The sequence below is a fragment of the Syzygium oleosum genome, unplaced genomic scaffold (assembly GCF_021117445.2).
Source record: "Syzygium oleosum isolate NSW1041296 unplaced genomic scaffold, Sole_v2.1 Sole_v2.03, whole genome shotgun sequence".
Classification (NCBI taxonomy): Eukaryota; Viridiplantae; Streptophyta; class Magnoliopsida; order Myrtales; family Myrtaceae; genus Syzygium; species Syzygium oleosum.
In genome coordinates, this window is record NW_026607487.1 from 17,644,028 (window position 1) to 17,668,906 (window position 24,879).

A 24,879-nucleotide genomic window follows, 5' to 3' on the forward strand; every position below is an offset into this window, starting at 1 on the left:
AGGACGGATTTAGGAGTGAATAATGGAATGAAAGTTGACTTCGGATTTAGTGTCCGATTCATGCTGCTAAGAATAATTTGCTTAGTATGGGGACGGCAATAAGATAAAGAACGTTGCTCACGCTATTCCATGGACAAGCGCAATCTTAAAGCAAAAGTTCAAGGATCGAAAAGCTCGGAGGAGAAACGGCTCCCGGTCCAGGAAGTCCGATTCTATCCATCCACATTCAGTCCGATCAAGCATTTCCAAGAGCATTCACGGGTTACTGAATGTAGACAAATATTAGAAAAATGCAGCTTGTTAACTTGAATTGCACGCATTTGTTTTTATTGAAGAAGGAACAAAATTTCATCAAATGGTGAACATACATCCAATTAAGAAAAAAGGAAAAAACGAAAGCTCTTCCAACCCCCAAAGAGATCAAACAGCCAGGAAGGGGTTACACTCTATTGGGTTATAATCATCAACAGTCCAAATAAAAGAAACAGAAACGTCAACCTCGCCAGCACCTGGATTTGCCCCTCATATTACAGGGAATTACAGGGACACGCAGAGACACAAGGTCCGAAGGACTAATGATGATAGCCACATCTACCACAGCTCAAAGGAGAAACAAGCATATATACAGTTCAATCAGGATCTTGACCTCAGGTGGAGACCCGTCTCTACCTTCTTGATTTCAAATATGAGCATCCTCCACATCTTGAGCACAAACATTTCTGCTTCCTCGTCCAATATGGACTTGAGTGTCTCCAGCATTTCAGTTGCCTTCACATGCTCTCGAGTACTAGTTACGATGTAATCAACCAGAGATGTTTCCTCTTCTCCCAAGAACTCCATGATTTTCTTCGAGATCCATGGCCTCATTCTCTCATGCAGCTCATGCTGTGAAAATATCATACCATAATCAATGAGTAAGAGATCATATCAGTATTAATCATTCAAGGGAAATGGGACAATGACTTTAGTATTCTAAATTTATCATAATCAACGGAATGTACAAATTGTCGCGGTGAATGAATGCGTGCCATAGTATTGAGTGCCGGATTAACACGAGGCAACAAGTAAGAAAAAAAAAGCATGTAGCATATATCGAGGCCATTAACATTTTAGTTTAGATAATTTGTGAAATTTTTCATAGGAGGCATACAAGAGAATTGCATCAAAAGCCATTGCGACTACATGGGAAATAGAATGACTTACCTGGTCATACAAGGCCCAGTTTATCTCATATGAGAATAAATCCTCCTTGGTCCTAGGGATCATATCAATTAATTGCTTGGCATCCAAAAGTTTCTTGTTATCTGTAGTCTTCAATTTCTCTTGTCCATGTTCCCGCTCTCTCACCCGTTCAAGAATCTTATCTCTGTTCTCATCTTTAACTCGATTACCATCAAGACTGCTCCGGTCTTTCTCCCGTTGGCTTGACCTATCATGAGATCGTCTACTTCTCTCCCTTTCAGATTCAGGCTTCTCTTCTTTCATATTGGCAGTAGAAAGCTGCTTCGCGAATTCTGCCGCAGCAGCTAAATTTGGTTGTGATTGCCCAGGAGGAGTTTGAATGGCCTGCATTTCCTCAGTTGAGTAATCAATTGGAACCAAGGGCCTCATCTTTTTCTCCTTGTTTCTTTCATCATCATCTTCCTCATAGAAAACAGAAGGGACAGCTGTTCTTTTTCCGGAACCAACTAGGCCAAAGCCCAATTTTTTGGCAGGAGCATTATTGTTCTGCTGCACGTCTGATGCAGCCATGGTGATGACTGAGTTATCCCCTACACCAATTCTTGATATCCCATCACCTGTCGAGCAATAGTCATAACAATGCCAAACATCATATAAATGAGGTCAAGGAAACAAAAGAACCAAGCATGAACGCCAACTAATTTCGATAGTATAAGGATACCTGCAGGATATTCATGACCAGCAATGCCCCCAACACCATGTTGAACGATGTCACCCGTTGATTCCTCAGCTTGTGCACTTTTCTCATGTCTACTCGCTATGTCACCATTCAAAAGTTTCAGCGCTTCTCTCTGTTGCTGCAGCTGCTGCTTCTTTTCCTCCTCAGCCCTCTTCTTGGCCTCAGCGATTTCCTCCTCTTCCTTCCTTCTGTCAGCCAAGTCATCCTCCTTCTCTCGTAGCCTCTTCTTCCTCTTCTCCTCCAAGACACTCCTATGCCACCTTTTTCGGGAATCCTCCTCTTCGTCTTCTTCATCATAAATAATCTCCTTCTTCCGTTTGCGCTCCCTTTCTTTATCTCTCTCCCTGTCATATTGACGCTGTTTCTCTTTCTCTCTTTCTCGGTATTCCCAATCCTTAAGACGCTCCTCATACTCACGCTCGGCCTCCTCAATCTTCCTTCTTTGTTCTCTCTCCTTGCGAATCCGCTCTCGCTCTGCCTCTCTTTCATATCTCTCGACTTCCCTTTCCTTTTCGCGTTTCACATCTCGTTCTCTGTCATGCTCCCTACTTCTCCTGTCATATCTTCTGTTTCGGTCAGGAGAGTTAATTTCAGTCTTATCATGCTCACTAGTCGCCTTGTTATCACTGTTCGTCTCTTCATCATTTCTGTCTTCTGCATCTGCAAAAGTATAACCTTGTCAAAGAATTTTCTTTGAAATATCTACAAACTCGACATCGGTTGTGGCTCTTTACCACTGCTGATGTGCCTGTTTGGTGCATAAGTTCCATTATTTAAAATTTAATCCGCCAAAAGGAAACGTTAATTTAAAAACTCAAAAAGATTTAAGATGACCGTAAATGATGTTAGATGTTAATGTTTATGTATTCTTTGAGATTTGGATGCGCACTATCAAATAAGAGACAGATCTCTGAAGAAAGGCAAGTGTCACGTAACCACTCCACACACAGTAATTTAATCATCAGTCACTATCATCATATAACTGACCATTTTTGGAAGGATCTGCATCAGAATCCGACTTGGTAGGTGCTTCTGAGCCAGTAATTGCTAAAACGTCTGCCGGCACATGCGGAGGAGGAGGAGGAAGAGGTCTGGTCTTCAACCTTTCTTCTAACATGCTTGTAAGCTTCTGTGAAGCCTCTTTGTCTGCTTCCCTGTCCTCATCTGTCACTATCCCAAAAGGGGCATTATCATGGCTTTCTTTCTTACCAGAATTGGAATCATTGTTCTTCGAATCATCTTTCTTCGAGTCATCTCCACTGGGCTCCAGAGATTCATTCTTCTCAGCACTAGATGCACCATCGCCTTCTTTCTCGGCAACAGTAGCAGCTTCACTTTCATTGAGTTTCTTTGCATTTTCCCTTTTTTTTTCCACATATCGCTCTAAATATTCTCTGGTTGCTTGGTTGACATTTAACTGCCAATCAAACGACAAAAAATGCAGAAGCCATAAGAAACTGCGGTTAAATGATTTAAAATTGGCCGCTAGGGGAAAAAAATCATATATTTAACTCCTGTCAAAGGCTGGTAAAATTGTCGCACAAGTAGGTGACAGAATGCATTTACTCCTAAAATAAACAAAGCAGTGCTAGCACTCATGCTCCAAAATCTTAATAGAAATAACCAACAAGCCAATCCTTGACTATCAACCAAGGTTAGACATCATTTAAAAGAAAAAAAAACCACTGCAGTGAACTTCCAAACAAAATTTCCCCAAAATCAAAGACGTCATGAAAAGCAAACTAACAAGATCGATTTGGGAGAGCTTATCAAAATCATTTACTTGGTTCCAACTGAAATTTTACTTTGCCACCAAAAAGGAAAAAACAACTGTAAATTCTGAATATCTACAAAAAATTCTAGACGAGTCTAACCATCAACATACTTATATTTTACCTTTTCCTTTATCTTTTAGGGTTGGAAATGAGACTTATATTGAATATTGAGCACCTCTAATCCTCAAAAGCAGTTAAATAATATAATTTAAAATCACCCAAACTTCTTCCACAATTTTTTGAAGTTTGAAACATTTTTTATTTTTGGTAAGAAATAAAAAAAAGGGCCTTTGGGTTGGGCAAAACACCTATAAACAAACAAAAGTTCACCTCAAACACAAGGGGTAAAAAACTAACAAAAAACAACTCTCCTCCAGCAGCCTACTACAACAATTTCAGTCGCCTGCTGAAGTAGAAAAAGTTAATCAACAATATAATGTCCTACAGTCACTGAGTAATTGGTTGTCGCATGTGACCGCAAGTCTTCCCACTAGCAAAAACATCAGTCATCTTAATAAACCAAAAGGGATACTCTAAATAGCATCATCAAGCAACTAGATGATGGCAAAGCACCTCCGATCTTCAGGTCACCAACATTACAATCACTAAAAACAGAGACGTGGCAATGATGGCCAAAATCAGTATAGTATCAACAAATGCTCAAGACATACCACCAGCTCCTGCCCATCTATGTTAAGTTTACTGAGAAGACGTAATGCACGTAGAACACCTTCAGCAGATTCAAATTCACAAAAGCCAAAGCCTTTAGGAGCTCCATTTGAAGGATCTTGAGCACGTTTCCAACTCTTGACTGGCCCACATAACTTCACAGAATGCAACTGAATTAGATTCCATACTTGAAGTCTAGAAATATTTCTTTAGAAACGCAGACACAAAACATCAGTATTATAATCTCAATGCCGGTCAATGTATCCAAATGCATTATCAACTTACTTGAAGAAGTGAAAGCATATAATCATTTTCAACAGAAGGTGCAATCTTGCCAACATAAACAGTTGTCTGAGGCTTTTCAGCGGGTGTAATGGGAACAAGAGCTGGCCGAACGATCGGAGGAATGATTGGACGAACTCCAGGAACCACAGGGAGAGGGGGACGGGAGATAGCTGGGAGCACACCTATAGGCCCAGGTGGCCGTGGAGCAAATGCAGGCCGAATCATACCCGGATATGGAGAATAACTAGGAATTCCTGAAAACATAAAGAAGCATCTATGCAAAATATATCAGAGCAACCTTACTAATACAGCAACAGTAGTTATACACCTGTACTAAGTGCCCCGAAAGAGAAATTTGGAGATCAATTAAATGCTGTTACCAAACATCAAAAGCAAACAGTGATGGCAGCATAGGCATGGAAACTATCACCAGCTGAACAGATAACCTGAAGGAAACATCGAGCAAACAATGTCGACTATATAAATCACTGAATTAGAAAGAGGCTCACCTTATGTGTCAATTCGATATTGTCGCCTTCTCAAACAATTCCAAGCACCGATTGCAGATGTTTGAGAGGATATAACATGAGACTTAACATAGTCATCTTTTAACAAAGGAAGACTCTTCTTATCAGATGAGTTGAACAATAGGGAGCAATTAACTCACAATCTCATGTGGATATGCTAGGGAGTTAAGATACCTGAATTACTCAAAACATTTCATCTTTCTTGTTCATCTAATTGTTAGCACTCCAGTCGCAGCAAAAAATAGAACAGAGAACCGGAGGGAAGTAGAGAGAAAGTTTGATTGGAAGAGATGCAATACCTCATGATACAAGGCCAGCGAGCACAGAGTTGCTAACATGGACCGCGGCTGGTAATTCCTAAACCCATGATAGGGGAAGTACGCTTATGACTACCAGAAAGTAGCCTACTAAATTAAGATGCATAACGAGACATTTCAGCTTTAATGAAAGAACTTCGCAATTTATCCAAGTAATTTTGTCTCTCCAAATGTAAAGTCAGGAGGATTTGAGTGTTAACAATAAATCGATCGAACAAAATTCATTCTAAAAGGCAAGCAAAAGACCAAGCAAATTGTCCATACCAAAAAGGGAGTTGTAGATTGTAGAAGGTAGGGTCGCTAAGCAATATGAAGCCTTCCAACGTTTCTCACCATGTAATCAATCGAGAGGACGCTGTAGGAAAAAAACCCTGTCATCGGTACCCCTTGTCTGACAACAACACCGAATGGTCTAAAATCTCTCCCTGTCGTCCCTAATGCTACCTAAAGGACCAAATTCATTCAGCAAATTTAAGAGCACTCTAAACTAGTTGCGACTCAACCGGTTTCTTTCCACTTCCGCGGATTTATGGAATGAATCCAACGTAACCAAATATCAAAACGACCCTCTGTTTTTCATGTTTCTACAATCTTCATGGACCATACTATCCGTAAGAATTGCTCACCGGTTCAACTCGCCAATACATTCAGGAAACGCCCATAGCTATCTCAAATCTCACTACACATCCATAACTCGATCATCTCCGGCAACTAACACGGAAAAAGAAAAACACGAAAGATGCAGCGTAAAAAGCAAACCTGCACTGAGCAACCGCCCGGCCTCATTCATAGCCCTAAACACACACACAGACACAGAGAGGGAGGGAGAGAGAGAGAGAGAGAGAGAGAGAGAGAGAGAGGGGTGATAGACCCACCAGGTGGAGGCTGAGGAGCGCCGGGCATGGCCGCGTATCCATTAGGCATGGGCATGTACTGTCTCAACGCCGGGTTCGGAGGCTGGCCGGGCGCCGGAACTTGGTACGCCATCATAGGCGGAGGCACCGCCGGCATGACCCCGCCCATGACCATTCCGGGCGCGGAGCTAATGCCGGGGGGCGGCAAGCCAGGGCTGTGGAAACCGACGGCGCCGGGCAGGGGAGAGAACTGCGGCGGCCCCGCCGGCCGGAAGGAAGGAGCCACGGGAGGGACGGAGATTGGAGGCGCGAAGGAGGGGAGAGGAGCAGGAGCCGGAGCCGGAGCCGGAGCCGGCGTCGGCGTCGACAGCCGCGGCGGCGGCGGCGGGGGCGGGGGCGGGGGCGGGGGCGCGGGGGCGGGGATATCGGATTCGGAGGGATGGGGATTGGGGTGTAGGGTTTGGGGAGAAGACGGAGGCTCCGCCATGGGAGGGGAGAAGCGGGGGAGCTCTGCGATGCCCCTGGCACGTAGAGGAAGGCGATTTTGACGAGGTTCGATTTCGATGGGCTGATGATCTTCTCTTATTTTAGGTTTACTGTGAGCCCTAAAAGAAGAGAAGGCGAGGTGAGGTTATTGTCGCCACGTGCTCTCAAGCCTGCCTGATTTTATATATTTATATAGAACATTGTCTGTGCAACGATAGAGAGGAGGAAAGCGAGGGAAGCAAGAAAAGCATGAACGTGAACCGATTGTATTAACTTTATTCCGTTTAGCTGTACTTTTAAGGACGATGACTCGTGAATAACCCAAACCTTTTTCTGGCATAAAAGAAAGGATTCGATAAATGGATCATCCTAAAATGGTATGATTAACAATATATTCAAGTTCAATTAATTCATATTGGAAAAGAAAAACTCCATGAAATTGAGGCTCCGTTTGTTTCACGAAAAATTTGACATTTCTGAACAATATTTTTCAGAAAGCCATTCTTCAAGAAAATGATTATATTTTCCGATATTTGGCTGAAATCTAAAAATGAACTAAGAATATTTTTCTGTCGTATGATATGAAAAATTACCCAAAAAATCAAAATTTTAATTAATTTTTTTTTTCTGTCTTTTTCTTTTTTCTTCTTGCCGGTCGCTGGCCACAAGCGAGGGACAAATTCACCCAAGGATGGTGAGGCTTGAGCTCGCCAGATCCCAACAAGTCAAGCCTCGTCAAAGGTCGGCGAGGTCGAGTTCACAACCTACTTCCAAACGAATTTGGTGAGTCACCATGTCAAGTCTAGAGCGACGCCCTAGATTGATCTTAATCTCCCTCCTCCAGTCGATGACAATAAAGAGGAGGACGAGAATGACCTTTGGCAAGCTCGACCTTGTCGGAGTTGGCAAGGTGGAGCATCACCCAAGGCAAGCGAGGCTTGGCTAGCCGGAATTTAGCGAGCTTGAGCCTCACCCATCGCGGGCAAGCTCGTCTCTTGCCTATGGTCATCACCGTGGCTGGCAACTGGCTGAGTAAGAATGAAACAGAAAAGAAAATAAAAGAAAAGAAAAAATAATTAAAAATTTGAATTTTTAAAAAATATATATTTTTATGAAAACAAACGTGACATTAACTAAGCACCGGAGCTCAAGTGCCAAGGACTTGTCTACGGCCTTTGTGTACCGAGGCTTGAGTGGCAAGGGTCGGAGCTTGAGTGTTAGAGACCCGAGCACTACCTTTATTGACCCAGGCTCGAGTGCCGTGGAATTGGGCACAAGCACCAAGACTTCGGGCTCAGCCTTAATGGACTCGAACGTGGGTGTCGAGGGCCTGGGCCCGACCTCAATGGTCCCAAGCCCAAGCGCCAAAGACCTGATTTGAATGTCAATGACCCGGGAACCAGCGTTAAGGTTCCCGTTTCCAAGCATATAGTTTCGGATCCAAATGTCGATATCTAAAATATTTTGAAAAATATTTTCCAAATTTTGAAAGAGAAAATCATTTTCTTAAATTCGACCATAGGTTTCTTGTTGACTCATTTTTCTAAGTGAACCAAATACAAAAAAATAAGGAAAATATTTCTCGCAAAATAAACGTAGCCTGAATTAGAACTCACAGGTGGCCGAACGGAGATGGTGCCAAAAACCATGATGACCCGACCCGACTTGACATATTTCGTAAGTAAGCGTAATGCTAGATGTGAGCAACTTATTGCCAAATCTACCTTCGTCATATATGGAGAGGCTTGTTATTTGCTACGAGAAAAGGTCAAGTTAAACTTCATTCTCCCTTCCTGCAATTAACGCCACAGAGAATCATAATCTATGAATGACCAGATGCACTGTCCTCCATATCAGTGTAAACCTGGATATCTTATTCTGGTGACCGGTGACTCTGACCTTTCAACTGGTGGCACCGCGAGACTCGATGTTCCCTTCCATCACCAAGGCGAAAAAGGCAACGTCAGATCACCTCCACTTCCGTGATGATTGCGGCTTCCCGGTGCTTTCAAATACAGGTCAAAAGAGCACCATTGCGCGACATGGTTTCCTTCACTAACAAGGATGGAAAGGATGCTCAACCTACCATGAACCTTCCATCACCAATTTCCTCCTCCCAGATCATCCACACGACCATGCCAGATTTCCTTGCGAGTAAACAAAGCAGGCTCTCCCTATTGGTCGTATTTGGCCTCGATATGGCGAAATTACCCATCTGACTATTAGAAGTCAGACGAATTTCACATAAATACAACATGTGACAGAAAGAAGCAATGCTAACGGGCCCCTTGAGACCACTACTCTATAAAGAATCGAAGTAATTATTTCCTACAAACGCTCAATAAAATGGAATTAACACCTAGCTTGACTACAGTATCCTTAGCAATCTCTGATGAACTGAGATCAGAAGATTTCCCGCCAAGCACGGGACCAGTTAGAGGCCGTAGGGAGCTACGCTGACTCCCAGGAAACTTAAGCTCTTTCGGCCAAAAAAAGTAACCAGACATGGCTCCATGTGATTTGATATCTCACTTGGTCCAAGGAATTTGGACTTGCCAGTCAGAGATCAATATGGCACTACTCCTATCTAGAATGAACTGGAAATTGTATGGCTGTATTTAAAGCCATTTCAAATTGTGGAGGAACACGGAGCAAAGGGGCCTGTCTAGCACCTGGCTTGCCAAGCTGACCACAGGCAGCCATCTCATCATCACCTCTGCTGAGTCGCAAGAAAACAGTGCATCCTCCTTCCACCAATATATTGCGAAACTCAATTATCTTCTCTTCAGGTGTTGGTTTAAATTTGGATCCAGAATGAGAATTGAAGGAAATGAGATTGATCTTGCAGGGGATGCCCTGAACAAGATCGATAAGCCTCTTTGCATCTTCAAAGCTGCAAATAAGCATAAATGACAGCAAATTTAGCTTTAAACATAATAGTAGCTGGTTAAGAACTCTCAACGAGTGAATCAGAATGACAGACAAAGGCACACCACCAAGAGACAAGCATTTTTCCTGGCTTTTAAGAAAGGAATACTTTCATAAGATGAACCTCATTATGATCTCCAATGCATACAGAAAAAGTCTTGAAAAATTGTCTCACTTTACTCTGCTTTCAAATCATTTTGCTCTGGCGTTGATACTAAAATAATTGGACCAGCATTGCTGGAGCTTGGAAGAGATGTGTGTGTGATAGATCTTAACATGAAACAGGTATCTATTAAGAGTACCTTGGTTCATTCAAAGATTTATCTTCTTGGTTTATGCTCTGCTAGCAATTCCCACTACTATAATCACAAACTGACTCAAAAGTCTGTAATTCGGGGTCGGGGCTGGGGCCAAGACTTCTATACCACATTCATGACAAACGATAAAATTGAAATAAAAAAGAAAGAGACAATTCCCCTCAATCTCCAATGAAAATAAAGGTCTTTTATCTAAATTCTGACCTGTCATTTACTCCAGCAAGCATGACATATTCGAATAGAACTTTGTAGTTATTCTTGTGGTGAAGTTCTTCTCTAAGGGTCTGTAAAAGCACGCTGAGCTTGTACTTCCTGTTTATAGGCATAATCCAGTTTCTAACCTGCAATATTTCTACAAAGCAATTAGTCCGCCATAAGAGACAAGAAGAGAATGAATAAAACAATGAGAGCAGGAACACTAGATAAGAAAGAAAGAGACCTCATCAGTTGTCGCATTCAGACTAACAGCCAAGGCACAGTCAGATTCATGTAAAAACCGTTTCAGCTGTGGGACAAGTCCACTGGTTGAAACTGTAACCTTGCGTGGGCTGAAATGAAGACCTTGCTCGTGCACCATAATATCTGCAGCTTTTATGACATTTTCTATGTTGTGCAGCGGCTCTCCCATTCCCTGAAATTTACTCTCAGCTTAGAGTTTCAATACACACGCTATAAAAGTCAAATTAGAAAATGTATGCACAGAGAATAATAGCATTCCAGCTTGAGTCGTAATGAGCAACACAATTTGAATAATTAAAGTCTCATGGTCCCAGCTTGCGTTTGAAAGAGAGACTGCATATCAAATATAAGCCCCAAAAGAGCAAGTCCTATCCCATTGCAGAGGCTTCTACCATTTAAAAGCTAAGACAGAGATACATCAGCAACCAAGAAGCAGCAACTAATATGGACCATAGACACAACTTTTAGAAAATGTGTGACCGCATGATCTTAGACACCAGAAAGGATGCTTAATTTTTGTTATGGCTGGATCAGATACACGAAATTACTGACAAACCCTGACAGAGTTTATCGTAGACTCACCATAAAGACAACATTTGTGATGGAACCAACTTCATCATGAAAAAGGCGGTGTGCAAATACAGCTTGATCTACAATCTCGGCTGCAGTAAGATGCCTTGTCAAACCCATCCTGGAATGGACCACATTAATCACGTAAACTTAGATTATCAAGCAGACATAACTTGTGAGGGTTAATATGTATCTCCAATAGGAAATTAATTTCACCTGCCAGTGAAGCAGAACTGACAATTCATGGCACATCCAACTTGACTCGAAACGCAGACAGTGTTACGGCCTCTATCGCAGGGTATGATAACCGTCTCGATTATGAGACCATCTTCCAAAGAGAATAAAATCTGCAACACCCTGTGCATTTCAAATTACTGAGATGACTCTTCAGAAAATTAACTATAGGAAGCTGCATAAATATGCTGTTGGAATGTTCATTGATCATCAAGCAATAATCTGAATGACCCTTAGCAACATATACATGGGTCAAACGCATTGTTTTCAAGGGCATTATTCAGAAAGACAATTTACCTTTTTAGTCCCATCAGCGGCTGCACGGATCTCTTTCAAAGACAACGCCCTGAGCTCAGCGTGTTCACTCAACATTTTCTTAAAATCTTTGTTCAGACCTAAATGCAGATTGGCGCTGAGTTAAATTCTACAAGTCCTAAGAATGAGAAAGCAAGATGGATGCATAACACGGGCAAACGAGCCCATAGCCATCACTCATCACATGGGCAAATAGAGGATGGGATTAAGACCCAAAATAACGACCAAATCAAAATGTTGCATCAAAGAGAACGACTACGATACCATGCAGCTCATCGGCAGAATGCGCCCAAATATTGTTACCGTACAAGCGCTTCCAGAGCATTAAAGCCTGACCAGGTCTGTATCCTTGTGACTGGACCCATTTCTGCCAAACAAATTCATAAGAACTAGTTCAAGATGTTGCGAACACGATACAAGCAACCATAGCACAAATTTGAGCGATGCAGTACCCTCCATAAATCAGTTGAAATTTAGGGTGCAATAATTTTGCGGAAAATGAATGATTCGAAAATTTATTTTTCTAGAAATGATCGCTTGTATTGCTTATAAAAATGAATGAATGAAAAATAATTTCTTCGTCAGTATAAATATTAAGACATAAATTATTATCTAACATTTTTCATTGGTTAATTAGTTCAAGCAATATAAGCGATTATTTTACGAAAATATTTTCCAAATCGTTCGTGTTCCGCGAAGCAAACGGACCATTAGACACGGTTGATTAAGCAATGAATCGCAAAATCAGGACCCCAACTAGTCACAAGTCTGGCATCATACATTCGAAGTCCGCTGGCATTCTCGGCGGAAACAAAACAGACATAAATCAGAAGAGAGAGCCGGTACATACTTCAAGTTCAGCATATCCCATTCCTTTGAGCAGCACCTTCGGTCCTCGCGCGGCGATTCCGCTCCCTCCGCAGCCTCCTGCGGCACAAAAAGAATCGAGGTAAAATTAGCCAGCAGCGGCGGAGGAGAAACGCACGCGAGTCCCATTCCGTCAAACAGTTTTCCAAGGCGCGGTCGAGGAACGGACGACTCACCGAGGTCGGGGCAGCCGTCGTCGGCGGAAACGAGAGGAGGAGGCGGCGGAGAAGAAGAAGAAGAAGAAGAAGAAGAAGAAGCGGAGAGGGAGCAGCGGTTGGGAAGGAAGAGAGGGAGCGAACGAGGCGGCGAGGGATTGAGCGACGGGAAGGAGGCGGAGGAGGAAGGAATCGGAGGAGGAATGGGGAGGAGGTGGAAGGAGGCGACGGCGGAGGTTCGAACCCTCCTCATCCACATACATCCCATCTCCATTTCTGCAGCAGCTTCAAGTCCTGCGCCGGTGATGTGTTACCGGTTGGGCAAAGGTAATAAACCCTCTTATTAAAGCGCCTCTCTTTTTCTTTTTTTTCTGGGCTTTTTCCCTTAGCCTGAACAATTTTTAATTATGAAAATCTATCTGCATCGCGTAAAGAAAACAAGAATTTTGTTCCGTAATAATCTTTTAAAACTACCATATTGTTCTGTTAAAATAACTGAGTTTTTTTATGTAATATTTAGAACACGGATGGTAGTTTTGGCGTCATCCAAAATATCATCTCGCTGCTCTATGAGCAAAGAATTAAGCGTGCTCGACGGTCCAGTTGATAGACACTTCAATCTAGTCAAATTAGTTCAATATGGAATGCGAACAACCGATCCCACAATCAAACTAATTGGATCGGAAAAACTTTAATTTTCGGCATCCCGCCTCAGAGATCGGGTCCGGTGCGTCTTCACCTTCGAGGGACGTGATTTCGCGCTGCGAGTCCTATGACAAGCGCATTGATATCTCCTCTCCTAGGCAATTTAACATAAGACTCGATTTCCAAATGGTAACGTGACCAAGGCATACACACCGCTAGTCATACAGCAGAAGGACAATCATTCATTTGAAACCCCAGAAACTCATTTCTTTGACCAACTTTACAAGGCGAAGAAGGCCTACATGTTACTTATTGGAAACCCTACGCCAGCTGCAGCTATATCTAAGCTCTTCAGAACAGTAGCTGCCTAATCTCCACCCTTGCAAGGTCGTGGGATCCATACTAGAATTTCCCCTTCTTGCAATCTCTCTCCGGGAACAGAACAAGGCCTCATTGATCCCAGAGCAAATGAAAAGCCTCAAGGTGAACGTAGCTGTGGTCTAATAAACTGATGCGCAATTTTGCACAAACAAGTATGGCTATGTCAAATCATTCTGGATCTAATTGGAAAATCAGCCACAAGAATACACTTGTGTAGCATCCGCTCTTAACAAGGCAGCCAGCAAGCGAGGCTATATAACGTTATGAACAGGGATGCATCTCGCAGTTAAGCGGGGAAAATTGGAGGTAAATGTTCAGCTAGCAAAACAAACTAAAGTACAATAGGCAGGTGAAAATTTTGCATCTAGTTACAAGGAGTTTGTGAGTACAACATTCTCATGCGGATCCCCTAGTCTCAGCAGATTCCAACTGATTGGCCTCAGAAAAGTATGCCTTGTGTTGCACAGGCTGTTCAGAGTCCGCAATGTGAGAAGCAAAGGAGTATCCACACCTTTGCACGAAAGGTGTCAGAAGATCAGTCCCTGCAAACCAGAAAAAGAAAAACTCAGTATGCTCCCTCGGTCAAAGGTTGCAGAATAGACAGATATTCAAGTCACCTCAATGCGTTTGCAACTCACATTTCATACAGCAAAAGGAAAGCGAAAAAGATAGGAATATGCAAGATGATAAACAGCACCATTATCATCCATTCTGACGAAATTCTATGCGCTAAAAAAGTTCGCTGGCTAGAAATCCAACCACCCCATCTTGATATATACCAAAATAGCACCCAATTTCCTCATCATGGCATATATTCTTATAGCTATATCGAACCTTGGAAGCACTGATCGTTTGATTCATCCTAATTTCCAGAATTCACGAGAGTAGTTTATACTTCTACTTAGCAAATTTTCTGTTGCCCTCCTGCCCGTTCATATGTAACATTTTTGGAAAAACTAGAATGGCTGTGTCTGTTTCTTATTCCTTCCTTTATATGACATCAACTGCATAATTCAGAAGGCAAGCAAGATTCTGTGAATTTTAAATAACATGCTTCCTAACAATTATTCTAAACCAGATTCATAATATAAACAAGCGTGATAGAAAGAAGCTACGTGTAAGAGAATGTGTATTTTGTGGCATTATCTACTATTTCTGCTTACTGAAAGAAAGTTCAAGGTATGGTTGCTCATTGTGACCTAGTCAAACTAAGATCTCTGAATTGCATGAGCAATTATGTGCATGCAGACATGATGCCTATCCTTATACACTAGCAATCTAGCACGCCTTCATCCAAGAGTTCAGCACCTATAAAAGTAAATTTCCTTACCCCATGCATTTCAATGGCATTACCAAGGGGAAAATAAGAGAGCAAGTTTGATTTATCAAAAAGAAGAAATTTGTCTGCGGCAAATGTACAATTGACCAACTTACCAACACTGTCTCAAATAAAAAGATCCAAGCATTTCTCCTATGACTAACATTTTCAGAATAAAAACAAACTGGAGTGGACAGGTAGGCATGTCTACTTGGGATTATCAAAACTCACAGGCTCATATGGATGTCGATCACTTGTTTCTATACATGAAGTAAACGAAAGAAAGAAGACGCACCGCCATCACATTGAACGAGAACAATCAACATTTCTATACTTTCATGGCCAAAACAATACTAACAGCTATATTTTAATCAACATATAACACAGCAAAGCATATGGCAGAAAGAAAAGCTACTTACCAATACTTGATTAAGCCATCCCAGCCACAGGTTGCTACTTTACTCTGTTCCAGTGGATGCCATTCACACCCGATACATACCCCCTCATGACATTTCAGAGTTCTGAAGACTTTGCAACTCTTCCAGTCCCAGAACCAGCATCTACCCTCCCCATCTCCAGACATAACAAACCGTCCATCTGGTGAGAAGTTAACTTGACAAGCATAGCCAGCCACAATGTGGCCAGCAAACCTCTTCTTCTTATTCAGCTGAAATCTTTCCCTAGTGCTATAAATAAGAATCTGATTGTCCAAACTCTGGGCTGCAAGCCAATTCGTATTCGGGTGCAGCGAGATCGAGGGCATAGAATGCATATGAGGCTCACTTATATACTTAATAACCACAGGGATCCCAAATTCCCAAACACGAAGCGACTTATCATCGCTCGACGTCACAAACCTCCGGTTATCATCGACAAAGGTAATCGTATTCACTGCACCCAAATGCTGATCATATTCCTGCGTAATTTGCCCCGTATTCATATCCCACTGAACAATCTTTTTATCACTCATTCCCGCCAACAAAATATTCTGCTTTTCATCATCTGGATGCAACTTAACCACATAAGGAATCTTCCCGGTCGAAAAAGTAGAGATAACCTTCCCGGTTTCTGTATCCCAGTACTTGATGTTCTTATCATAACCAGCAGTCAAAAACTTAGTGCCGTCATTACAAAACGATATGTCCCTAACAGCTTTAGAATGACCCATATACGTCCTCATACACTTACCCGAATTGAACACGTCCCAGATCTTCACTTTAGTATCCATCCCAGCTGAGAGGATCAAGTGGCCATGCTTGGGGAAGAACCTAATAGCAGACACACCCTTGGTGTGCCCACTCCAAGTGTGCACCAATCTCTTGGGTATATAACAATGATCATTCGTCGCCTTGGCGTCCTTGGGCGGCGCGATCCACGACCTGCCCTGATAATCCCTCTCCTCTTTACCATGGAAAGTGCTCTTATCGGGAACCACCTCCGCCTTCTCTCTGCCCTCGCCCCTCTCCTCGCCCTTCTTCTTCGCGTACTCCTCGGCATACTTCTTCTGCTCCTCCGTCAGCTCCGCCTGCAGCCCTTCCTTCTTGCCCGCCCACGGCGACTTCTTGTTCTTCATCAACCACGTGTCCGTGGCCGGGTTATCGACCTCGACCGGGTCCGCCTCCTCGGCCGGGCCCTCCGCGCCTTGCTCCTCCTCATCTTCCCTCTTCTGCTCAATCCGCCGCCGCTTCTGCTCCTGCTGGCGGATATTGTACACCGAAATGCCGTCGTTCTGCTTGAGCGCGTCGAGATCGCCGACGTAATCATTCCCCGCGGAGGCGGAGGGATCGGCCGCGTACCCGTACTTCTGGAACGTGTTGTACTGCTCGTCGAACAGGAAGGAGCCGATGGCGGCGTCCTCGACGAAGCCGAGCTTGTGGTTGCGCATGCCCTGGGCGATGCCGTCCTTGGCGTAAGGGTGGGCGGGGCCGTAGATGGGGGCCCAGAGCTGGTCGTAGGTGGGGTTGAAGGCGACGGCGTGCTGGGAGGGGTCGATGGGGCGGGCTAGGGTTTGGTTGGCCTGAGCTACGGTGAGGGCGAGGGTGGTGTCGTCGACCTTCGGGGCGGCGGACTTGGAGGGGAGGAGGCGAGGAGGGGAGGAGGATTCCGGCGACGAGGGAGGGCCCCGGTCGTCGTCGTCGCCCTCCGCGTAGGATTGCAGAAGATCCATGCTTTCGTTTTCGTAGGCGATTCGGAGAAGCAGTGTGCAGTGGAGAAGGAGGAGGAGGAGGAGGAGGAACAGGGGGGGCTCGGGATTTTTCAATATGAACGGGTCGGATCTGGATCTTTGAGTTTAGCGGTTTTGACTTGAGCTGGGTCGGCCCAAGAAGGGTAATATTGCTTGTTCGGGCCGGCCCGGATCGATATTGGACCTAAGGCGGTGGTTTGTGGATGGAAGTATGGTTGATCGGTTTTCGATCCGGTGCGGTCCACTCGGGAATCGAGAACCGGACTAGAAGGACTGGTTTCCCGGGGCCGGTCTGATCCGGTTCCTGGACTGTCCAATGTCTGATTTGCATGACAAGCACCGGAAGAAAATCAAAGACGCGGCCTTCTTTTTCATCACCCCTCTCGAACTTCTCGCCAGTCGCCACCCAGCGCGTGGGGCTCCATGTCATACAACCAGGTCCACCAAGGAAGAGATGGTGGCGGCCTTCATGCACAAGATGGACAGGCCACGGCTGAGGCCGGAGGAGGTGAGAGTGGAGATACAGTGGAGCCGTGCCTTGTAGGTGATTGGACGAGGGGACAAGACCATCAAAGTCAAGCTTCGGAGGAACCACAGAATGAGGGCGAGCGAGGCTGCGGCTTCCATGAGCGGTAACAGTGTGCTCACCGTCGTGAATTTTGAGAGGCGATTACCGTCGACAAGCCACGGCTGAGAGGCGAGAGGCAATTGGGGTTGTGAAAGTCTGAAAGAGGTGTGCGTGAGAGAGGAGAGGGAAAGAGCAGAGACGTGACTGGACTGGTGAGTCGTGAGCGACAAAGGAAAGAGGAGAGGAATGGACGCGTGGGAAATAAAAAATAATCTGTCTGGTTCCTTCCTAAAACCGAGGACCAGATTGAAAATCACCGGTTTCAATTTTATGGAACCGGGAATCGGACCGACATCCCCAGGAATCTCCCAGAATCAGTCGGTCCGAGCAGTTCCTTATTCGGGTCGGTCCATGTTGCTTACTACTAGATTGAAGGGCGCAAGCGACGGGGGCGTGTTCGACAAGTAGTAGTGGTCAGCTTTGATGCAGCATCAGCAACTCCGCCAGTGACCAAATGAAGGATATGGCTATAGTACGAGGAGGAAGATGAGAGTGAAAAAATAGAAGCTAAGTTTTGATTTTTTTTTTTACTTGCCATGTTAGGACACATGCTGATTTTTTATTGGTTTTCGGTAAAACAAGTACAGACCATATGACGAGATGGTATCTAACCATTGAATACTTTCTCATGCTTCCTTTATATAAGCCGTGAAAATATTGAAAAGGTTTCTAAATTGATACTCGTCAACAAGATCATTCTTATTGTGAATCAAGAAAATATCAAATGAGATTAATTGCGAAGCGGAAATCAGCCCTGACACATCACAAATAAAACAAATTTCTTCAACTATATTAGTGACGCAAGAATCAACATCATATCAGATCCTCCGCGAATCTGATTTTACAGCAGTAGATTTTTGGTACACATCACAAGCCCCTGAAGATCATCAAGGGTTCTTCATCTTTATTCTCAGCTTCCGGGTAATCTGTGTCGCCTTAGGATGGACCGGATGCTTTGTGCTGTCGCATTGTTCGACCTCTATCCAGTTTATGACCTTGATGATGAGCGACTGTGGCACTTTCTTGGCGTCCCCATCGCCCGCTCCCTTTGATTTCTTCAATCCTGCCTCCAGTGCTTTCTCCAGGAAATCCATGAACCACTTCCCAGCTTCCGCTTCGATCTGTTTTCCCAATTTGATCGTGTTGCTCAAGCTACCCGAAGCCGGTTTCTTGTTTTCGTCATTCTCACCGATGCTTTCGAGGGCTATCTTGCCGAGAGGAGTCGACGGGATTCTCCTCTCCGAGGGGAATTTCGGGTTGGCATTGGATTTCAGAATCTTTCTGCTAGTATCAGGTATCGCTGCCACGGACTTGTAGAGCGGGTTTCGTCTTCTGGACGAGCTTAGGTCTGAGTGCCGGGATGGCTCCATCGAATTGTCTGCTATTTCGTGTAAGATTTGGGAATCCTGTTCGGGTTCTTTGTCCTTGTCCTGGAGGTCCTTGTTTTGAGCCATATCAGTGGCCGCCTGAATGGACACCATATCGGACACCGCTTGCAAGATTTGCTGATGAAACTCCAGGAACTTATCGAAGCAGGCCGCAGGAGCATCTGCCCTTGCCGATCTGCTTAAGTTGGAAAACATCCTACAGGCGACAGAAGTAATAACTTGCTATTAGAGACCAATGAGAAGTTGAACCTAAGAGCACGATTATTTGTCAAGCCAGAATTTCCGCAATTGAGCTAAAGAATATCCCCAAAGGTCTTTCTCTAAGAAACTGCTAACCACTGAGGGAGAGAGGATCATGAAAGTCGCTTACTTTAGCGACCGGACTACAGTTTCGGTTGCTGAAGCATCTCTTAGTGCCTGGAGAGCGATTTTCTGAGCTGCCTCACGCTGCGACACGGCCTCCTGTCGGGCGTGAAGTGAAAAATCAGAACACTGGATGAGTAATGTCTGATTTCAGTAAACAAAAGATTCAAGTATTGTAGAAACCATTCACCTTGCCTAAAATACTAAGCTTTCCAGGCAAGTTCATAGGCAAACTGGTGCCACTATTATCCCCTGCTGGATTAGCAAACTGGGCTTGTGATTTTGACGAGGCCTTTGACACGGAGGGTGTCTGTCCATCTCCATCTGCATTCAAAGCGGACGCTCCTCTCGCCTTCCTCATACTTGGCGGCGGGGTCACGCTTTTCTTTTCCTAAATCAATTAGAGGGAACTCATCATTTCTACAGAAAAAAAAGCCAGGGATATCATTTCTCTTTTGGCTCGGAAGAGCGTGCAACAGAACAACGTAATTGGACATGGATCTATCTAACATGGCCTAAACATGTTTCAAGCACCAAATTCCTAAGGAAAGACGAAAAATGTACCTACAGCTGAGTTGAAGGTAGTCACCGTGACCCTTGCTTCCCTGTCACAGGCACTCCTGCTTCTGGGAAATTTTGATGCCGGCGTAATGCAGCTCTTTCTGAGCATAGCAGGACTCTCTTCTTTGGCATCCACCATCTTCGCCAAAAGCCCACCACCGACTGAGGACCGAATTCCTGCACCCGAACTCGTATCCCTCACCAACCTCCCTCTGATCAGAGGCGAAACCGACAGATTCCTCACCGAAGAACTAGCCCGCTCTTTCACCGGCGTGCACTGATCGAAATCCAACGGGACCGGCTTCAAAGCCATCGGAGATGAAATGCTATCTCCTCCACCACCAGGCCCTCTGCCCCAAGAGCCTCTTCTAGAAGACGAAACCCTCGAAACTGATTTCGCAAGGTCATTCCTCTCGCCCTTTTGTCGAAGACCCATGATCGGCTCCGGCGTGCCGACCAGCGGGTGCCGTCCCGGGAGAGGCTTCGCGCCCTTGACCACAGGAACCGGCGAGCCCGGCTCTAACCTGTCGATGTAAATGAACTGGCCAAGCTGCATTTTGTTACTGAGGACGAAGTCGTCTTGCTCCGAGGGGAGGCTGGCGTAGATGGAGTGCGAGGAATCGGAGATCTTGATGTAGAACCCGTGCTTGGGCCAGAGGTTCTTCTCGTCCAGGTCGGCGGGCACGATGTCCGTGACCTGCAAGAGCGAGCTCCGGTGCTCGCTCGTGGGCTTGACCCCCGTGTTCATTCCGTTGAGGAGCTTCATTAGGATCCCAGGTGCCAGAGTCGCCATTGGAGGTTTCGAAGGGGTTCAAGAATCGCCCAGAAGAGCAAGAAACGGAGAAAGATCCGATTTCCGGCGCTTTTGGCACGAATCGGGGTCGATTACAACAGCAAGAGAGGAAGGAATTGCAGATGAGAGAGGGGTTTCAAGGAGGAGGAGCGTTGAGGGATGAACAGATGGAAGTCGCTGACGGTAGAGAAGAGAAAGAGGCCAAAGCGGAGCGTTGGATTTTTAAATTTGATTCGAGGATGGCCTTTTGGAACGTTGCGGCAACGGTCATATGTTGGGGCGTCTTGTCAACCAAATCCGAGCCGTTCGTTTCTGGTTTTTTATTTGCCTTTGGTTTTTGAATCGTGGGGACGTAATGAGTGTGCCGCTTCCGCACTTTTGCTTAGCTTTTGCTTGGACGTAATAGTTTGTTGGAGTAAAAATAACTTTAGCAAGTGTCTTTCATCGATGTAAATTCATTCGAGTTTAATCCCATTTCGATGTGTTTGTTTTGCGAAACACTTCTTAATATAGGACGATGTTTTCCTTTTAAAATCATTTCTACGGAAAATAATTGATTTTCAGTTATTTGGCGGTATATACTTTGAAGTGAGAAGGAAAAAGCATTTTGGTGTTTAGATCTCACTTGCACGGAGTTAGAGTGGTTCTCAATTCTGTGTGAGGGTGTGTGTGGAAAAGAAGCTCGGGAAAACGATTTCTTCTTCTTAGGATGCAGCAATCGTTTTCCTCGATTTTAACTACACGTGTTTTCCTCGACCATATGATCTTTTTCCTTAATTATCTACTTTCAGCGAACCGAACACTTTTTTTTTTTTACTGAACACTAGAAAGTTTGGAAAATTGTCATTTTCATAAAGACAAGCACACCCTCTGCGGGCGGTTCTTTTCAGTATGGTATTGACCACGATTGCATGGCTATGGAAACCTGGCATTGGACCCGATCCAGTAGAATTGCATCTTGGTAATTCAAAGCAAGCTCTAATCTCCATTTCGAACTGTGCGAACCTTTGGCCGAGTCATCTTTTGCACCTTTCACGTCGGATGTCAAAATAGGAACTTATTCGAGAGAATTTAAAAGAGAGAAAGGCTGCACCCGGAGGTGGCGAAGAAATCTCACTAGTTCGGAAAGAAGTCGGACAAAACTTAAATATAAATACAAAGGGGAAACCCGGAAAGAGTTTGAATTAGTAAAACAATTGGAAAGGGAAGTGAAGACTAAGGAGCCTTGCCCGGCAACTAAATCCACCTCGATTGAAGTACATAATTATCAACATACCATTCAAGATGGAACCGGACGGAGTAGACCTAACGATTAGAACGATACAACAGACGATGATGGTTAGGTGAACAAATGTTTTTGATGTCGGAAAATGTTTGTGGGCTGGGCAGGGTCTTGCAAAATAAGCAGTCGAAGGAGTACTCTTACGTTTGGATTTCGTAGGTCGAGCCCAATTCATCTTTTTGCCCCTCTTTCTTGGTTTGTTTTTCGTTTGGATTTCCCCCTTCTCCTTTTGAGGTCGCTAGCTTGCTTTTTGTCAACGAATGCATTGAGCGATTTATTAAATAAACGAATTAGGAAAGTTGGATTTTTTTTTTTTTGAAAAAGAAAAAGCTCAGCTAACTGCACCATTACTCTGCCAAAAGTGACGGTGCAGTCTCGACCCCATATTTTTCCAAGGAAACCGGACCACTTCGGAAATCCAAAATCCCACTTTGCAACAAATCCCTCCGAGTGGGAACCCCGTAGATAAAAAAGTTTTGCCATGGTAAGTTAAAAGGAGGAAAAAGAAACATAAGATTATTAATGACCAAATATTCATTTGATTTAATACTTGTGTCCAACTGGTCCAATTTAATGAGACATGGTACTTTTTATGAAAATTTACGAAAGATCGCCAATCTGTCAATTTCAAGTTAACCACATTGTATTATATCGTGTTCAATTTAGATTGAGATTTCTCAATATATTTATAGGGAAAAGTACAAAAAAAAGTCCTAAACCTATTGCATCGGTACAAATTCAGTCATAAACTTTTCAATTGGATCAATTTAGTCATAAACTTTTTCCAATTGGCACGTATTCAGTCCATCCGGTCAATTTGGGCCGGAAATCGCTGACGTGAATGCCGGCGGTCCTACGTGGCACCGTCGGTACTGACGTTGACAAAATTTATAATTTTTTAATAATTTTTTCAGATTTTTTAATTTTTTTCTCTTTTCTTTTCTATCCTTTTCCTTTTTCGGAAACTGGTGGCCGGCGCCGGCCATGAGTGAGGGCCGACGCCCTCCACCAGATCCGGGCGAGGGCCGAAACCCTCGCCACCCCTCTCCCGTGGCCGGCGAGAGCGCGGGGGCTCTTGCCCAGACCAGGCGAGGGTTGCCGGCCAGACCAGGCGAGGGTCGCCGGCCCTTGCCTGTGGCCGGCGACCTAGCGGGCCACCAGTTTCTAAAAAAGGAAAAAAGGAAGAAAAGAAAAGAGAAAAAAGAAAACAATATTAAAAAAATTATTAAAAATTTTAAATTTTGTCCATGTCAGCACCGGCGGTGCCATGTAAGGCCACCGGCGTCCACGTCGGCGATCTCTGGCCTAAATTGGCCGGATGGACTGAATTGGTACCAATGAGAACAGGTTTAGGACTAAATTGATCGAATTAAAAGGTTTAAGACTGAATTGGTACCAATACAATAGGTTTAGGACATTTTCGGTACTTCCCCCTATATTTATATTGTATTCGATATGGGGTAGCGGTTCCAGATTCCTTATAGGTTCCACTTGGAACTTAGAACCTACCCGTCAAAACGTGGAACTTACCCTGTCATAGGTTCCAGGGTCTAGTCAGGTTCCACCTGTATTATTAATTGAACAATTGTAGGGAATCATCACCTTTAATAACTACTATTTGCTCCTATGAACTACTAATCACAACTTATATTTAGATATACGAAATATATAAACATTAACAAGTCATAAAATGAAAGCTTAAACTAGTAGTTTTGGATTATACACTCATCATCTAACGCCATGGAACATCACAAGATCATGCGAAGACATATATCAAGAAAAAACACAAAAAAATTATTTAAGGTTCCAGATTCCACTTACCTAAAACCTGAAACCTACCAGTCGAAATAGGTTCCCTAATTTTTGGAACCTGAAATTTACCATGCATACCTTAGAACTTGAAATCTACAGATTCCCATCGGTCAGATTCTCAGGTTCCAGCTTCTACCCTGGAACCATGCTCACCCCTAGTATTCGAGTCATTTTTTTGGATTGTATTAGAAATTGTGATCCCTAGGACGAAACAGTTTGTATTCTTTTTTTCTTTTATTATCATACAACTCATTGTAATTTTATTTCTCTTTTCTATTTAGTATCAAAATCCAAATCAAGAGACAGAAGTAAATTTCTTTTTTCAAAAAAGGAGGCTAGCTTGGGTTTTAGTGTGCAAAAACTTCGAAAAATTTGCAAGTCCAATTTATCTGGTTAGGATTTCAATTAATCCTTCGGGGCTTCCACCCTAATTGGTTTTCCTCTTTAAGCAGTTTCCCATTCCTCTTAAATGAAAATTGTGGTCCACATTGCACCGTCATCATGCTAGCGGTGTTCTTCCCTTAATCCCACGATGATATTTCTTATGTGTGAATATAATAAAAACTAAGGAAAATGATCAATATGAAGAAAACCCACCAAACACCCATAACAATACAAAAATTCTGATTAGTGCCTATTCATCACCACCAATTGAGCGACCATGACCGTGTGCTCAAATCGAGTGGCCATGGCGGCCTCGATCTTCGTAGCACAAAAAGATCTATTGGACATGACCAATGCGGGTGGTTACAGTGCCCACCAACTTGAACTCGTACATTCATGGTTGCCCGCAAGGTTAGAGCTTGATCTTGCGGCTATGGCGGCCGTGACATACCTCTATATC

At 43.9% G+C, this 24,879-nt stretch overlaps 4 protein-coding genes across 10 annotated transcripts; all 4 read right to left on the reverse strand.

The window, feature by feature from the left end:
- Positions 1-282: 282 nt before the first annotated feature.
- Positions 283-6,982, reverse strand: LOC115671778 (RNA-binding motif protein 25). 6 transcript variants are annotated; one of them, XM_056309337.1, is made up of 9 exons: positions 6,370-6,512; positions 5,759-5,849; positions 5,477-5,534; positions 4,651-4,904; positions 4,368-4,520; positions 2,909-3,338; positions 1,904-2,581; positions 1,204-1,799; positions 283-885 (listed from the first exon to the last, which is right to left on the reverse strand). In XM_056309337.1, the coding sequence occupies exons 4-9, from the start codon at positions 4,873-4,875 to the stop codon at positions 634-636; spliced, it is 2,334 nt and encodes a 777-aa protein (XP_056165312.1). In that variant the 5' UTR covers positions 4,876-4,904; positions 5,477-5,534; positions 5,759-5,849; positions 6,370-6,512; the 3' UTR covers positions 283-633. The 6 variants fall into 6 exon arrangements, with proteins under 6 accessions (XP_056165312.1, XP_030449275.1, XP_056165313.1 ...); XM_030593415.2 differs by having other exon boundaries at positions 4,651-5,534; XM_056309338.1 differs by lacking the exon at positions 5,759-5,849 and having other exon boundaries at positions 6,370-6,482.
- A 2,110-nt stretch (positions 6,983-9,092) lies between these two features.
- LOC115672095 (uncharacterized) lies at positions 9,093-13,001 on the reverse strand. Its single transcript, XM_030593862.2, has 9 exons — positions 12,701-13,001; positions 12,508-12,584; positions 11,922-12,024; positions 11,640-11,737; positions 11,325-11,455; positions 11,121-11,229; positions 10,519-10,710; positions 10,284-10,420; positions 9,093-9,727 (listed from the first exon to the last, which is right to left on the reverse strand). Exons 1-9 carry the CDS (start codon positions 12,951-12,953, stop codon positions 9,418-9,420), a joined length of 1,410 nt encoding a protein of 469 aa, XP_030449722.1. The 5' UTR covers positions 12,954-13,001; the 3' UTR covers positions 9,093-9,417.
- Positions 13,002-13,966: 965 nt separating this feature from the next.
- Positions 13,967-17,276, reverse strand: LOC115671940 (uncharacterized). Of its 2 annotated transcripts, XM_030593640.2 has the most exons (2): positions 15,443-17,276; positions 13,967-14,247 (listed from the first exon to the last, which is right to left on the reverse strand). In XM_030593640.2, exons 1-2 carry the CDS (start codon positions 17,188-17,190, stop codon positions 14,241-14,243), a joined length of 1,755 nt encoding a protein of 584 aa, XP_030449500.1. In that variant the 5' UTR covers positions 17,191-17,276; the 3' UTR covers positions 13,967-14,240. The 2 variants fall into 2 exon arrangements, with proteins under 2 accessions (XP_030449500.1, XP_030449501.1); XM_030593641.2 differs by lacking the exon at positions 13,967-14,247 and having other exon boundaries at positions 15,439-17,276.
- Positions 17,277-18,598: 1,322 nt separating this feature from the next.
- LOC115672133 (uncharacterized) lies at positions 18,599-21,179 on the reverse strand. Its single transcript, XM_030593911.2, has 4 exons — positions 20,156-21,179; positions 19,778-19,978; positions 19,595-19,686; positions 18,599-19,420 (listed from the first exon to the last, which is right to left on the reverse strand). Exons 1-4 carry the CDS (start codon positions 20,939-20,941, stop codon positions 18,724-18,726), a joined length of 1,776 nt encoding a protein of 591 aa, XP_030449771.1. The 5' UTR covers positions 20,942-21,179; the 3' UTR covers positions 18,599-18,723.
- Positions 21,180-24,879: the final 3,700 nt, after the last annotated feature.

What these genes read in the sequence shown, in the direction of transcription:
- LOC115671778 (XM_030593417.2), bottom strand. Translation starts at nt 6,835, where the DNA reads ATGGCGGAGCCTCCGTCTTCTCCCCAAACCCTACACCCCAATCCCCAT. An exon ending in CGCTCCTCAGCCTCCACCTG is followed by an intron (nt 4,905 to 6,369) that starts GTGGGTCTATCA and finishes TTATGTTTTCAG; the next exon opens with GAATTCCTAGTTATTCTCCA. An exon ending in ACTGGGCCTTGTATGACCAG is followed by an intron (nt 886 to 1,203) that starts GTAAGTCATTCT and finishes ATATTTTCACAG; the next exon opens with CATGAGCTGCATGAGAGAAT.
- LOC115671940 (XM_030593640.2), bottom strand. Translation starts at nt 17,190, where the DNA reads ATGGATCTTCTGCAATCCTACGCGGAGGGCGACGACGACGACCGGGGC.
- LOC115672133 (XM_030593911.2), bottom strand. Translation starts at nt 20,941, where the DNA reads ATGGCGACTCTGGCACCTGGGATCCTAATGAAGCTCCTCAACGGAATG. An exon ending in AGCTTAGTATTTTAGGCAAG is followed by an intron (nt 19,687 to 19,777) that starts GTGAATGGTTTC and finishes CACGCCCGACAG; the next exon opens with GAGGCCGTGTCGCAGCGTGA. An exon ending in ACTGTAGTCCGGTCGCTAAA is followed by an intron (nt 19,421 to 19,594) that starts GTAAGCGACTTT and finishes TGTCGCCTGTAG; the next exon opens with GATGTTTTCCAACTTAAGCA.
- LOC115672095 (XM_030593862.2), bottom strand. Translation starts at nt 12,953, where the DNA reads ATGGAGATGGGATGTATGTGGATGAGGAGGGTTCGAACCTCCGCCGTC. An exon ending in TTCTGCCGATGAGCTGCATG is followed by an intron (nt 11,738 to 11,921) that starts GTATCGTAGTCG and finishes ATCTGCATTTAG; the next exon opens with GTCTGAACAAAGATTTTAAG. An exon ending in CCGCTGATGGGACTAAAAAG is followed by an intron (nt 11,456 to 11,639) that starts GTAAATTGTCTT and finishes AGGGTGTTGCAG; the next exon opens with ATTTTATTCTCTTTGGAAGA.